The 15,023-nt window shown below is 42.2% G+C and overlaps 1 protein-coding gene across 1 annotated transcript in view; it reads left to right on the forward strand.

The window, feature by feature from the left end:
* Positions 1 to 1,437: 1,437 nt before the first annotated feature.
* The window catches only part of BARX2 (BARX homeobox 2), a 36,413-nt gene continuing 22,827 nt past the window's right edge, over positions 1,438 to 15,023 (forward strand). The window contains exon 1 of the mRNA XM_087763536.1: positions 1,438 to 1,640. Within this exon, the coding sequence (XP_087619662.1) occupies positions 1,454 to 1,640 (187 nt within the window). The 5' untranslated portion in view covers positions 1,438 to 1,453. The remainder of the gene's footprint in view (positions 1,641 to 15,023) is intronic.

Consider the following 15,023-nt stretch of genomic DNA (forward strand, 5'->3'; position numbering starts at 1 on the left):
ACTTGTAATTGAAAAAGAAATAGTGCTTATACAAAAGAGATTAAAGATAGTTTATAGATTTTTGAGGGCTTTTAAAAATATAGATCAATAAAATAAAAGTTGCTCAAATCGTCTATGAGAGTTTGAGGCGGTTGTTTCCTTCTGCAAAAACAGATTGAGTTTTCTAATAGAAAATAAGAGTTTGCTGCCATTTGGATCGCCAAAGCATGAAAACTGAACGGCGGCTGACAACGTTTCGCAGACTGTACTTAAATCCTTGTGTGAAGCCTGCGAATAATTTTTTTGGGGGGGAGGGGGGGCACATTTCCATAATGAGCCTCTCTTTACCTGTTTAAAGTTTGCGGCCACGAGTAATTGCGAGCTGCTGCGGTTTCTGGAAAACCACTCAGCAACGGGTTGGAATCGGGAGGACTCCTGATACGCCCTTCCCTGGAGAAGGTGTCCCGGTGATTCCTGTGCTCAACCGCACTGACTCCAAACGGGGCGCGGTGTAATTTCTCAGCGGGATAAAATCCCCATTTGGGAGCAGCCCTCCCTGCAAATCGGGAGCTGCCGCAGAGAGGCCCCAGAGCAGAGAAATAAAAATCGGGGCTCAGCCTGCAAGGAAAAACAGCTTTGGCCGAGCGGGGAAACCTCGGCACCCCGTGAGCTGCATGGGGTCTGTCCTCAGCAGAAGGGGCTCAAAGCTCATCTTTGCAAAAATCCAGCTGAGATAAGCAGCGATCCGCCAGTAAATCATCTCAGGCTGCCAGAGTAACGCTGCTCCGGAGAAGGCAGCGTTTGCTTCAGCAAAGCACCTATAAATAGTAATTTTTTTTTTCCCAAGCCGCTCTCCAGCACTTTGCGGCTGGGGAATAGGTTTGATGCCGATCGGAGAAAGCTGTAGGGGCTCGGGAAGAGGCACCCTCCCGCCGGCAGCCCGCATTTGCGGGATGTGCACTTTTAATTTTTTAAACTTAATTACAGGCGGGGGGGGGGGGGAGGGGGGAAGGAGAAGAAAGGAAGGGGGGAAAAAAAAAGCGCCAGCCCCAATCTGGAACCTTTCCAGTTTTTGCACAAAAAAAAAAAAAAGAAAAAAAAGAAAGGAAGAAAGGCAGACACACACCCCAGTATCTTAAAATAGAGAGCGGGGAGGGGAGGGGACGGGCGGGATCCTCCCCGCCCGGCGCAGGGTAACAATGGTGCTCGCCGGGAGCAGCGGGCGCCCTGATTGACAGCCCGAGCCTCCTAAAAAGGACGCGGCGAGATGCTTATCGGCAGGTTTATATAGCGGGGGAGCCCGGCGCTCCCCGGCGCAGGTGAGCGGAGCGGAGGGGAGCGGAGCAGAGCAGAGCAGAGCAGGCAGCGGCGCAGGCAGCGGCGCAGGCAGCGGGCGGGGGCCCATGCGCGGCCGGCCGCGGCTCTGGCAGCCCGGCGCAGCCCCGCAGCCCCGGGGCCGGCGGGCGGCCTCGCCATGCATTGCCAGCCCCAGCCGCGGCTCGCCGCGCCCGGCCGCCCCAAGGCAGGCAGGAGGCGCTACAAGACCTTCATGATCGACGAGATCCTCTCCAAGGAGACCTGCGATTACTTCGAGAAACTTTCCCTCTATTCCGTCTGCCCGTCTCTCCTGGTCCGGCCAAAGCCGCTGCACTCCTGCGCCGGTAAGCCCGCTCCCTGCCCGGCCCGGCGGCGGGCCAAGGCGGCGGGGCTCTCCCCAGGGCAAGGGGAGCGAAGCAGCCCCGTGCCAGGGGCTCGGAGGATGCCTCGGGGCGGGGAGTGGGGGGCACGGGCACCCTTTGCGAGCCAAGCCCCCGTCGCCTCGGTGGGCGAGCAGCCTCCTGCGCGTCCCGCTCCCCCAGACCCCGTCCCCGCCGTGAACCCGCATCCCCAACGGAAGGGTTTGCGTTTGCTCCCGCTCCCCGTCTTGTCCAGGGAAGGGGGGAGATGTCATTTGATAAATCTTCAGGGCCACATTGCTAACCTCGGCGTGCAGCGGTGGGGTTCAGCCCCCCTCTTCCTCGGGGTAACCAATGCAAATGATAAGGGGTTAAGGGGTCCTCTAGTAAAGGCGGCCTTGATCTTGTGCTTGTTGAAACCATTGGTGGTTTTTTCATTGCCATCTGTGGGAGTACAAAGAAATTAATAGAAGATTTGAAAAAGGAGAAGAACTGACTATTGAGATACAATTTTTTTTCTACCCCAAATTCTCTCTTCCTTTGAAACAACTTAGGCTATTTCTAACAGAGATGATGTGAAAATATTTGTGTTGATTTTGCAGATGTAGACACCACAAATAAATACATACAAATGCATCTCTGTCCTGGAGAGATACTACTGATTTTAATGCAACGAAATGAGTGAGTGGGCATGATTAAATTTCACAAACAGATTGGTGTAATGTGAGCCTTTAAAAATCCATGTTAAAAGTAAAAATATCATTTTATAATGCATTCCAGATTTAAAAAAAGAAAAAAATCCTTTTTTCGGGTGAAGTAGGCAGTTTTCCACATATATATTCTTCCCATAAGGCCACGCTTCCAATGGTGACACCTACTGTCTTAAGAGAATCAGGTGATGAATCTGAAACTTAAAAATACATTCTTCAAAAAATCTTAACTATTGAAAAATCTTTGTAAAGGACTAATTCCCGGTAAAATAATATGTATTTCAAGGTCATCAAATTCTATCTTTCTCTTTCCTGGGACTGTTCATTTTGTATTTGTAGTAAGTTGTGTTTAAAAATTCAAGGCCTGCACTTTGGCTTAGGTTTGGTGTTTTGTTTTGTTTTTAATGCTTAGCTAAATATAAATAAGAAGGAACTTTTCAGGTTTTAGTGGAGCTGTGCTAAAATAAAACTTGCTGTTAGGTTACCTAAGAGTTTGATGAGCAGAGTAAACCCTTGGTCCAAGCACAAGTCTTCCTCCAACCTCAATATTTATTTTGAAAATAGTAATAATTAAAGATCCAGAAGTGATTAGGAGGCTGGATCAGAATTAAGACCCATGATGACCAACTTTTTGAAAGAGATTACGTGAATAGTGTGGTCCTCATTCAACATTTATTTCTTCGGATGGATTTGTGCATGACGTTCCTTGCCTTCTCTAACTAATCGCTGACATGTTTTTATACAAGAAGATCTGGTTGTTAATCAAGATACTGCTGACAAGGGAATTTTTCAGAGCTGATCCCTCGCTACTGCGTAGACAGTGAAATTCTGTGCTTGGCAAAAATAGGCCTGAAAGTCCCAAATGGTTTCAGTGCGTAGCAGCTTGCAGTCAGGCACAGAGGGCCCAATTCTGCTCGCGTCGGAGTCAATGGCGTGACTTCCACAGACCTCAGCCTGCCGGGAAGAGGAAAGAGATTTCTATCCCCTTCTGTACGGGAAGAGGAAGCATTGGAAAAGCAAGCTTCCTTTAGCACCCAAAAGGAATATTAACCTGAATGTTTACCAGCATCCAGAAGCATGTGCAACTAACTCTGCATCGAAAAACATGATTTGAATGTCACGTTTAGGCTAAGGGATCCTTAGCATTTTTGATGGGTGGGGCGCTTCCCAGCAGCTGTTTTGAGTCTCACCACCCCCATGGGAAAAAAAGAGAGGATTTTTTTTTAATATGTAGTTCTGTGTCAAGCATAGCAAACATTGTCTTTGCAAGACTAATATATATTCATTAAATAATCATTCATAATCCTCAAATGATTCAGCAGTGGATTCCGAGTGATGCTAGCATGACTCTTGTGGTTACTGTTCAGCTAAAGCCTTATTTCTCTTTGTGCCTGGGATCTTTAATGAATTTGCCCTCAAGATTATGTTTCTAGCCCAAGCTCTGGCCTGTCCCTGTGTCAGGGTGGATTGTGAATATCTGCTTCTAATGGAATAAGCTTTATGGAGTTGCGGTACTTGAGAAGTGAAGTGCAGAGAGAGAGTTGCTTGCAGGATTAAAACCATAAAAGAAACTGCTACAAAAATCCGCGCTTCCAAATTGTAAGCCTTTTAAGTTTATAGGCACTGTTGAAGTCCTATATGTGTTAGGTAATGGGAACTTTTTTTTTTTAATTGTAAAAGAGAGGAAGTTCTGTCATTGTCTAAGAAATGGACAATACCACAAAAGATAACTAAATATGAAAGAATTTGAAAAAATACCCAACCCAAATCAGTTTAAAAAAAAAAAAAAACTAAAAAAATAATAAAAAAAACCCAAACCACTTAGGGACTAAAGACTGCAGAAATACAGCACTATGGCATTTAACTTACTGCCTGCGTTTCTTTTGTCTCTTGAGTTAATTGGGAAGGGAGTGAGCACTCAGTCTCTCTGCGGTCTAAAAGAAATTAATCTTAATCTAAATCGCAGAAATTTACCTTGCCAGTACAGTCATCGCTGGGACTTGGGAGCATTTGAAACAGTAATGCGTGGTTAGTTACTTCAGCTGAACTTCTCTTCAGCAGCACAGCTTTTTCTCGAGTCGAGAGTCAAATTTTGTAGGCGTTTTCATGGGCTAAAGAGTTAATAGTTCTTTCATCTTGGGTGAAGTCAGAGAAGTCTGATACGCCTTTATAATTTATTTGGAGCTGAAAGATGTAAGATGTTGTAGTTGTGCAGCATGCGTGTTTAACAACATCCTTAAGTGAAGAGAAAAAAACATTGGTAACCCAATGGAAAATATTTTTTCCTTTGGCTATGATCAAACACTAAATATTTAAGCATGAGCAGCTGAATTGGGACAAAACAAAATTGTTTAGTAGGGGGGGGATGGGGGTGGCAGGAGTGTTGGCGACTTTTCCCTGTGCGTCGTGAAGGCGAAGACTGACATTTTAGTTGTGAGGAGCATTCAGGAGATCTAACGCAAAGCTCACCGATCTCACTGGGGAGATTCCCATTGCGAAGAGCTTGGAACGAGCCTGAACTAAAATTTTTCTTTGAGAAGAAAAATGCAATTCCCTGTGAAAACGATCCATCATTAGCTTAAAATTTGATGCGTGAACATGTATTGTGGCATTTAATGAGCCAAATAAACAAGACTGTACTCGCACTGGATCTGTAACAAAATGCCCGGGTTCAGAGCCATTATGATAACAAAAAAAAAAAAAAAAATTTTTAAACAGAAATATTTTCAGATGGTGGTTAGTACCTCTTTGATTTATGACTTTTTGGATTGTGATGACTTAGTGAAGACATTATTTATTTTGTTTCATGATATTTATATTTTTATTGGCTTTTCATATTATGTCATATCTAATTAATTTGTAGAAGTAACGATTGCAGTGTTAATGCGTACTGTGTTTGGTTTGCTACAGTGATTTCTGAAGGTTGCTTTTTGACTGAGCAGAGTCCTATAGGAATCACTTCTCAAACTATCTATATAATTTTTCAATTTTACGTTTAAAAATATTTGTAGGTGAGTCTCTACTGATTCTGGTTTGTTTCCTGGATTTTTTAAAATCTTAGTTTAGCGATACATGCAAAATCCAAATGCCATATTTGTAGTTACGGGCATGGTAAAGAATCAAAGGACATTGTCAGTGTATGATGTTATGAGGTCAAACTGGAAATATTTCGTATTTATCAAAGTAACAAAAATAGCTTGAAAAATAAACACCAGGGTGGGCATGGCGGGGGGGCGGGTGGGGGCAGCGGCAGCGAAGTTGTGTGCATTCGAGACATTGTGTATTGATAATGGACAATATTGGGCTTGCGTGTCCTTTCTAAACTATCCCCATTAAATTAAGATGGCTGAATTGAAAAGAACCGCGTTGCCTCTTTCAAGAGGGAGCTTTTTATGAGTTTTCAGTTTATTTTAGCAAAGTTCGTAGTGCAAATTCTTTGTTGCCTATGCTATGTATTCATTTCTACCCAGACCCGTTCTGGAGCTCATCAAAATACCTCAAATTTGAAATTATCTTAGTGATTTATAACTTAAATTCCAATGAGCATCAGTGTAATTTATTTCCATTCTACATCAAGGTTTTTGGCCGGTACATATCTCAGATAGGACTGCGCTGCTTTCTCTTTTTTCTGCTACAGTAGCTCTACTAGAACAATGCCTCGCGTGAACGTAGCTTTACAGGTACAAAGATGCCTTATATTGATGTGGTTCTACTTGTCTTCTGAGAGAATTAGCTACTTGCATATCCAATATTTACACTTTTATAAGGGGAGTTGTGTTAAAGGGGATTGTACTGCTCTGTGTATATTTAAAAGTGCCGCAACTTCTGGAAGTGGACGTAACCTTAATTTTCTCAGCTTGTTTACATCTTTTTGAAAGTTTACTACTCTGCTTGCTAGTCTGTGGACCAAGTTGCCTTAAAGAACACTAATAATTATGATTTGCTTCCTTGAAATTATTATTTTGGATTTTTGAGGGGTTTTTTTGGAGGAGGAGGAGAATGGCTCCTCATTCAGTATTTGTGCAATCGGGTTTTTAATCTAAGTAGGTAGTACAGAATTGTTCAAGACTTGAATTCTTCTTTTCCAGTTCTTTTGTCTGTCTTCTGTTGTTTTATCTTAGGATGAAATTGGGAACTGCTTATTCCCAAAGTTTGGGTTTTTTTTTTTTTTTGAGCTGTCATTTTCCTAGTGTATTTGATATTTTCTGGATTAAACTAAGCGATACCTGCAACCACTGGGGCTGGCGGGGAATCATTGTTTGTGCAATAAAGTGTGAGCTTTGATATTCCTGGTCCTCGGTCAGTCTTGTCAGCCTTTTTAAGAAGCCATAGTGAGAAAGTAGATTTATTGCATCTTAAAACAGCTCAGTTTTTATGTGTGACCTTACAACAAGATTCCTTGTGATTCTGTTCAAAAAGGCCTTGATATGGGCAAGGCTTGAATTTGCTCTGGGACATTATTTAAAATTGGGGTGGAAGCCATTTCTTTTGCTCAAATACTTGCTGACCCTTTTCCCTTTAAGTAGCACGGATACTGTTACGGAGTTCCTGGGGGAAAGCAGGGCACTGTGGGAAAGGAAAAGGGAATCCACGTAGCGTATGTCCCAGCGTGAGGAAAAATGAGATGCCATCCATTCAAAGCGTGTTATCTGAAACATAACAGCTGGATTAATCGCGTTAAATAAAGCTAATTTTTAGTTGTGGGTATACCTTCTGCCAGGCTAACTTGAACCCGAGTGTGCCCAGCCTCCTGTGAGCCCTGCATCTTCAGCTGGGGTTGAACTGCCATCCCCCAGGACACTGCAGATGCGAGGGTTTGCTGCAGCATCCCAGTCATTATTATCAGCTGTTGGAAGGAGTTTTGGTCTTGTGGTGTGCGAAGTGGGTGCTCAGGAGACCTAGATGTCTTAAATGTGTGCCTGCGATGGCAGGAGCTGGGACTCGATGACTCAGGAGGTCCATTAAAGATCTGTGTCCCAAAATGTATTTGCTGAGGGAAGCAGACCAAAAGGAATATGCTTGTTTATATGGCAGCAGAGAACGATAGGTGCCAACTTAAATTGCAAAGCTGTAAGTGTCTCTGTGTGGAAATCTACATTGCTGCAATGCTGTTTGGGATATTTTCTGATTATTTGTGCAAACGTATGAAGAAAAAAATATTTTGAAAACTGCCAACATTTGTTGGATTTAGCTTGCAAAGATCAGTATAATTCTATAGTTTAATAGCAAAAAGTAAAGGCAAAATGACAAAGGAAATATATTCATCTTGAAAAATACAACGTGTTGCTCCTATAGGTGTCTCTGATCCAGTATCAGGGAAGCTATCAAGTATTCCTAATAAATGTAAGAGAAGTCAGAGATGACATTACTGCGTACAGATTCCAGAAGATGCAGTCACATTTACGCTGACGTCTCAAGAGCTCTCCTCTGAAAACCTAGAAAAGTCAGAATTCGCCCTTGGGACTGTCTCCCTCCTCCCATAGTGTGTGATTTATTCAGCTGCAACCTCAGGAAAGTCTGAGTTTTCTCAAAACTCTCAGCCAAATAACTCCCTGTCCTTTTTAGCCTCACAAGAAAAAGTCCGTCTGTAGCAATCGTGCTGAAGGCCAGTTTATCAGCCGAAGTAAACTGAACAAACGCTATAGACTTGGAAAGTGGATTCATCTGCTGAAGGTTGCGCACAAAATTTAATTTTAAAGAGCTTGGCGTTTTTCAGGATGTCTGCCTTGGTTTTACATGTTTTGATATCTTTCGCAGCAAATATAGTTCAGAAATGCCAAAAAGTGGCATATGAAGGATAATAATGGGCTGGCTAATAATAACTATATACTCAGAGAAGAATCTGTCAATTTTCTCTGTCAGATTACATCCAATATTAGAACTGGTATTTCAGAAGCAAAGCCAGATCAGAGTCTGAATTTGAAAACAGGTCTCACTTAGACTGAGCAAGGAAATTTGGCTCTAAGGAAGTTTCAATGTTGGGTATTTAAAAAATTGGAATCAAGACTGCATTTTGCTGTGTGTATCTCAGTACTGTTAATAGTGAGTAAAAGAAATAAATGAAAGGTAAAACTGCGTGGAACAAAACAGAAAATCGCACCCCAGTGATTGCAATAAAACCTGCTGTGGAAAATAATCAGCATTGTGGCTGAGGTTAAGCATGAGTAAGCATTGTGGAGGAATGCTATAATAGGAGGTATTAATGAATGTGGGATTCCACTGGGAAAATTGACACCTACACCGTATTTTCTAAAGCCTCACGGCTCGCGCTGAAGCGCAGTTTAAATCTGTCTACACACTGGTTTAGGTTTAAATGCTGTAGGTCTGTAAAAAGTATCCTCAATTTGGACACTGCTCGTGGAGACTGCGCAATACAGACCGAGGGCCACAGCTCTCAAGTTGCTGTGATTATTATTTTTATTACTTCTATTCAACTTGCTGCTGTAAAATGCAGGGAAAAAAAGACTTGTCTACTAGAATAAATGTCCCCCAGCACTGCTGCCTTGAGTACTGGCGGGGTGCGAGCAAGGGCAAGAAAATTCACTGGGGAAAAAGAAGTGAGGCTGTTTTGAGCCAACGAGTTGTGTGAAGCTCCCAGTCAGCTCGCCAGGCTCCAGGGAACAGAGCGGAGCAGTAGCTAAGGAGACTTTTTGTTTTTTCTTTTGTTTACTTGTGTTGAGCATTACATTTATTTTCCAGCTAAGAGTATGGTGAAGGACAGCTCGCGGTATCATAATCCTGGCCGTGTGTTGATCAGAGCGTTGATCCGCCTTCAGAAAGGATTTAATACTGATAGGAGTGTTGTAAGCAGGTTTGGATGACTGAAAGAAATCTCTGCCTTTCTGACTTTTAAGTCGTTTCCATGCCCTCAGTGCAGGCCTGCGAGGAAGGAAGATTTACATGCAACTGTACGCGATAGATGGCAGAGCTGATCATCTGGAATTGATCTTCACGTCGGGAATTGAGCTCTGCAGATGACTTGCTCAATACGCTCGCTAGAGTTGTTTCATAATCCACTGCTGGCATTTACTGGGTTAGAGAGAGGCTCTGCTCTTGCTCGCTGTTGCTCAGATGATCTTGATTTCTTGATTCTGATGATTTATTTCTTACGTGCGTTCCCTTGATACCTTGTCCAGTTCGAGGTGACTGTGCAGCCCTGCTTGGAGGAACTGGAAACCTGGGCTTTGCATTTGCAGACCGTGGACAAAATTCCGTCGTATCAAAGTGGAAATACTAGAAGTAATCAGAAAAATGGATATGTTGGTTTGTTGGTAGGTAGAAGAAATAACAATCACTTGTTCTTTTCCGTTCAGAGTGAAACAAAATGTTTTGGATTTATTTTGGCGAGTTAAAAGTTTGAAAAGTATAGGGGCGAATCCGGTCAGAGAAAATACTTGATCTGGAATAAAATATTGAAAACATATCTTCTAAAGGCTGAAATGAAACTTTCTACCACTTTACTTGTTTATATGAGACATCTGGCAAAGCAGTGAAGTTACCTTCTGTATTGTAAAATTTTATTTCTCTTTTTTTCTTGATGAAAGGAAGTTACAACTGAATGTTTTCAGTCAGTTCTATTTAAGAACTGTTCCAACTGGACTGCAGAAGCCAGAACACGTTAACACAAGCTTGTGCGGAAATAATAGTTCCTTGGAAAGTTTAGGACCTGGTTTGTGATCTCAGCTGTGTTTGTCTAAGTCAAGACAGAGTCCACAACAGAACAGGATCACAAGAGGAGGCTAATGGGCGCTGGGCGGTAGATGTCCTGTGTACACTTTTGCTCGGTGGGGAGCGGAGCACAGCGTTGCACCGCTCAGGTGAGACAGACCAAGTTCTGCCTCCTGCTTTTGGCCATGACAGTGTCCGCTTACGCTGACTTTACACGGGGAAGGGGCCCCTCTTCGCATGGCTCGTGTTTCTCGCTCTGCTGGGAAGAGTTTCTGTGCCACGGTGTGTCTGATCGCTCCCACCATGGATTGCATGGGTAAGATGAATGTGAGAGTTTCAGGGTAGCTGAGCTTCAAAGTAGGCAATAAATCGTGAGGTGATATTAATATTACCATCCAGGGAAATACTGGAGATGGATTTCTTCCCCTCAGGTTATCTATTATTTCTTGTGTTCCTAGCACTCTGGGAGAATCTAGCCGAGAAGCTTCTAGCCCTTGTTGAGTGATGTGAAAGTTCCAAACCTACATTTTAATGACATCTTTAAAAATATATAGAGATTTGGTGTTAGGACCTGGCTAACACAGTAAATACTTAATATTTTCCATCTTTCTCTCATGTAACCTTACGTTTTTGACTCATTCTTGGCATCTTCTCCCTCATTTCTCTTGGCCAGAACACAGCTCAGAAGAACACCAAGTTACCAGTTGCCGATGCTTCAGACAGGTGTTTGGGTACTTGGCGCCGAGACCCGTTTAAGTAACTAAAGGGAAAAGTGAAGAACTGCCTTTCCGAAAGTAATCCTTCATCCTCCCAAACGTGGACCCCCACACTGGTATTCAAACCTCTTCTGACTGCGGTTAGCACATCCCAGTGTCACAAGTGAAGTTATATACTTGCTGCTTCTTACCTGTCCTCCGAACGTATCCTGGCCTCCAGAGGGATAGGTCCAGCGGGGTCTGGGTGAGGCATGGTAGAGCCATGAGGATGCTAAAGGTTTGATTCTGCTCCTAGCTAGCTGATGAGAATTCATGAGGGTGGGAGCGTTCTTGGGGTCAACAGCAGTTAGTTGTCTGTGTAAATCTCTCTCTGAAGTGTGCCACATGGAAAGGCAGTCCAGAATCTCTTCCTTATTTAAAAAAAAAAAACAAAAAAACCCACACGAAAACCCCGCAGTTAATTTCCTTTTTTTGGCTGGCCTGTGCATACGTCTTTATAGTTGGCACTTTTGCAGAGCATAAATATCTATAGTTTATTGAGAAGAAATGGCTTCCAGTAAAAACAACAAGACATTTTCTAGAAGAATATCCTGGCATATATGATGAGTGGGAAAAGGCAGTCCTTTCCCTGTACAAAACTATGCTTTTGGCAGTATTTATTTCCAGAATATTTAGCTCTATCTAAAACGCAAAACCTGAAAAAATGCCACACTTAACAGCTCCCAGACAAAATCTCTGCTTTGATTTTTCATTTTTCTGTAAAAAAAAAAAAAAAATCACTTTGTTTTGAAGGAAGGAGAAAAACAGTTTTCCAGAACTTCCTATATAACAAAAATAAAATTCCCTTTGAAAATGTAATGACAGAAAATTTGCAAATACATATGCTTTTTTTTTTTTTTTTTTTTTTTTCTGTGGGATTCGGAGCAACAACCTTACAGTGACCTTAAATGTGTTTGGATGTGCGTATTCAGGTCTTATCTTGTAAATTCTTTAACATGCCAGTGGCTTTTATTCATGTAGTTAGTTGGCTAACTTCAACAGGACTACTCATGCAAAGAAGGATTTGAATTGGATGCTTTTGTATTTGCCCTGTAACTCAGATAACCTTGCTACTCATTTTGTCGATTTTCTTCAAAATAAGAGTTTTCAATGTAGTCATAAAGTCATGTTTAAACACTTGGCTTTGGATATTGCTATTAATGATTATCTTGAAAGTTACAGGAGAGTTAATGGCTAGTTTTCCTGATGATGCAAGTTCTTTCTTCTCTCCCTCCCCCCCCGCCCCCCCCAACTTGGATTTCAGCTTACAGAGGTTGGATTTCATCTGAATTAAATTTTAATAGACATCTTCAGAACGAATGTTGAAGCAAGAACAGGTCCCTGTAGCTTTGAGTATACAGGTACTTATTGCCACATCTAGTGTACAGCTGCCTACGTTTATACATTAAAAAACAAAACACTGTTGTGTAAGCAGAGATGGCTCGAAGCCTTAATAAAAGCATCTCTTTTTCTTTTACAAGACAGAGAAACATGTGTGATATGTTTGTGGTTACTTAAATAGGGTACTCTATGACAGATTAACCTGTCGTCTTTGAAGCAAAATTAGCAGCGGTGGTACTTTCTCATGGAAGGTATCCACCTGCACGCTGTACGTATCATGTACCTATAAATCTGCGTAACAATATTCGTCTTCAGGAGGGCCTAGTGCTCTGGCTTGCATTTATTCATGTGGCTCAAAGAGGAAAAATACGAAAAGTCCCCCGAAATAGAAACGAGTAACGTAATCATTGATACTATATAATGATGAGAAGTCTGAAGCAAACGGGGTTTTTTTGGCCACAAAACATTTGCGTGAGTTTGTGAATACATTTCGCTTCACCCTTCTGTCTGTTTTGTTCACAACCTCCTCTTGACAGCTTTGCTAACAGTTCATTTTGTTCCTGTGGTGACTAAATAGTGGAGGAGCTGATATTTGAAGCTTTCTGCAGCAGCAGAGGACAGTGCTAGGCAGTTTGGATCCCTGCCGCCTGCTCTTGGTTGTGCTCTTTGCGTTCCTTTAAGCAGATCTGTTTCAGGTTGCTGGATAGTAGTGAAATTCTCTGCTGAGGGACAGGAAGCCATGCCAGAAGTCAGAAGGGTTGATTTTGCCTTGTTGCAGTAAATTACACAGCAATCATAAATGACGGGAAGAAGTTTGATGAAGTGTGTGAGAAACAATGGATGGATTATTTTAGTTAAAATTACTTAGAGCCCAATCCAACTCCCACTGAAGTCAATTAAATCGTGGTTGGATCAGGGCCAAAATAAGTCAAATTCAATTATGCCTTAACTGTAAACATCTAAAGGCACATTACTATAAGGTAGTTTAGCACTTAAATTACATTAAAACAAAAGCATTTATGAAATCCCAGATGGATAGCATTTTGTTTGTACGGGTCTAATGAAACCCCTTTTCCTGCGGCTGAGAGACAGAGAACTCCTAGACTGGTGCCTAACCCCTATAGCACCTGTCTGTTGTGAAGAGATGTCACAGCAATTGATACTGTAGATGTATTTTTGTCCATCAGAGACTAGCTGGCTAGCGATCGCATGAGAAGAGACAGCAAAGATGACTGAAATGAGATTGTAGAAATCCCGCTGGTGTTTCATCTAGTTGTCAGGATTTAGAGAGCTTACTTGTGTAAGTATCAGCTCATAAACTGCTGAAATTTTTGCATAAGCTAATCTCAAAACGGTAATGGTGATGGATATTCATCTTTGTCTCTGCTGAGCAAAGTACAGCGTCCAAAATATTATTTAAAAAGAAATAACCTACGTGGTAAAAAGATGGATTTATAAATACGTTCAAGTTTAATAACATATGGTGATGTTTTCAGAAAATCAGGGATATTATCTTTTATATTGTGATTCACAAGCCTGCTTTCAGACAACTCATGTATTTTTTTTTTTAATAAATTCGGGATTGATCCTTCTCATTCTGTCCTCAGAATTTCTCCTCGCCATCCCTTTTCCAGCAGGGCCAAGGCATCTCCTGCTGTTTGGAGCAGCTCAGAGTTGGCAGGTATAGGGTCTTCTGGCTTGCATTTGTCTGTCGGGGAGGGCTGTCTCAGGAGGTTTTAGCACCGCATCCGAAGTGCCATCCCTGAAGATCTGTCAGAAGCTTGGAGCATGGCGAGTTGTGTATACAACAGGGAATAGCTGTTAACTGGGGTCATTCCTGTCTCCCGGAGTGAACTAAATTCGTCCCCACAGACAGACGATCTCCCAGTCAACGCCAAGCGCTGAAAGGACTTCTGCAGGGTTTGGAGTTGGTCTGGTTTGTTTTCTGTCTTCATAAGCAGCTGTGTTTAAAATGAAAGATAGGGCCTGATCCTTGTCCTAACTAAGGACATGACATCGCTCGGGCTCTGTGAAACGTCTTTGTGGCGGATGGAGATGCGGGATGTTTGCAGAGCAGTGACAGGACAGAAAATGGGCTGTGGGTGGAAATGAAAAAGATCGATTTGACCGCATGCACACCTAGCCCAGGAGCGTTGGAGCGTCTTCAGAGCTGTTTAGCTGGCTAAATGGACTTGCTTTTTAGTCTGGCAAACTCGGTTTGGCAAATGATTTCCTTTTCTTTTGTGCTGTCACAATTTTCATGGTTGTTTGCCTTTTTTAGATCCTTTTCTGTTTTCTGTGTGTTTCTACTTATAGCAGGATCAAGTAATAGCTTCCACTAACACTTTCTAAAGAGCTTGCAACTATGAAATAGAAATGTCTGTCCTTCAGAGAAGGGTAAAAGTGATACCCATCCAGCAGTGTTAATCAGGACAAAGGGATAAAACCGTGATAAACATTGATATAGGACTTCTGTGGCACAGACTCAGCTTAGGAAAAAATACTGCCTGTTTCCTTCCCCATCAGAAAACACAGACGCTACTGTGAAAGCGATGCAGACAACTTGCTAGCAATAGTTAATGATCTGTGGCTTTAATATGTTTCAAAAAAGTGATTTCTGTGACCCATGCCTTATTTCTCCCTCCTTAATATTAGCACAATTAGTCATGTTACGACTTGTAAAAATGCATTACAATCAGTTGACAGCTATTTAAAAACTAAGCATTACTATTACCTATTCACTGATATTGACTGCTTAGTACAGCCTAGGCGTGATTTGTTTGACTCATATGAACTCACCAGTGATCTTCACTTTGGCATTACCTTTCAAAAAACAAAACCAGTGATAATGTTTTTACCCGCTGATTGTATTTCTCTGTCTCTGAGTATAAGCC

The sequence above is a fragment of the Nipponia nippon genome, unplaced genomic scaffold, assembly GCF_047370975.1.
Source record: "Nipponia nippon isolate SJK-2023a ecotype South Korea unplaced genomic scaffold, ASM4737097v1 scaffold_28, whole genome shotgun sequence".
Lineage (NCBI taxonomy): Eukaryota > Metazoa > Chordata > Aves > Pelecaniformes > Threskiornithidae > Nipponia > Nipponia nippon.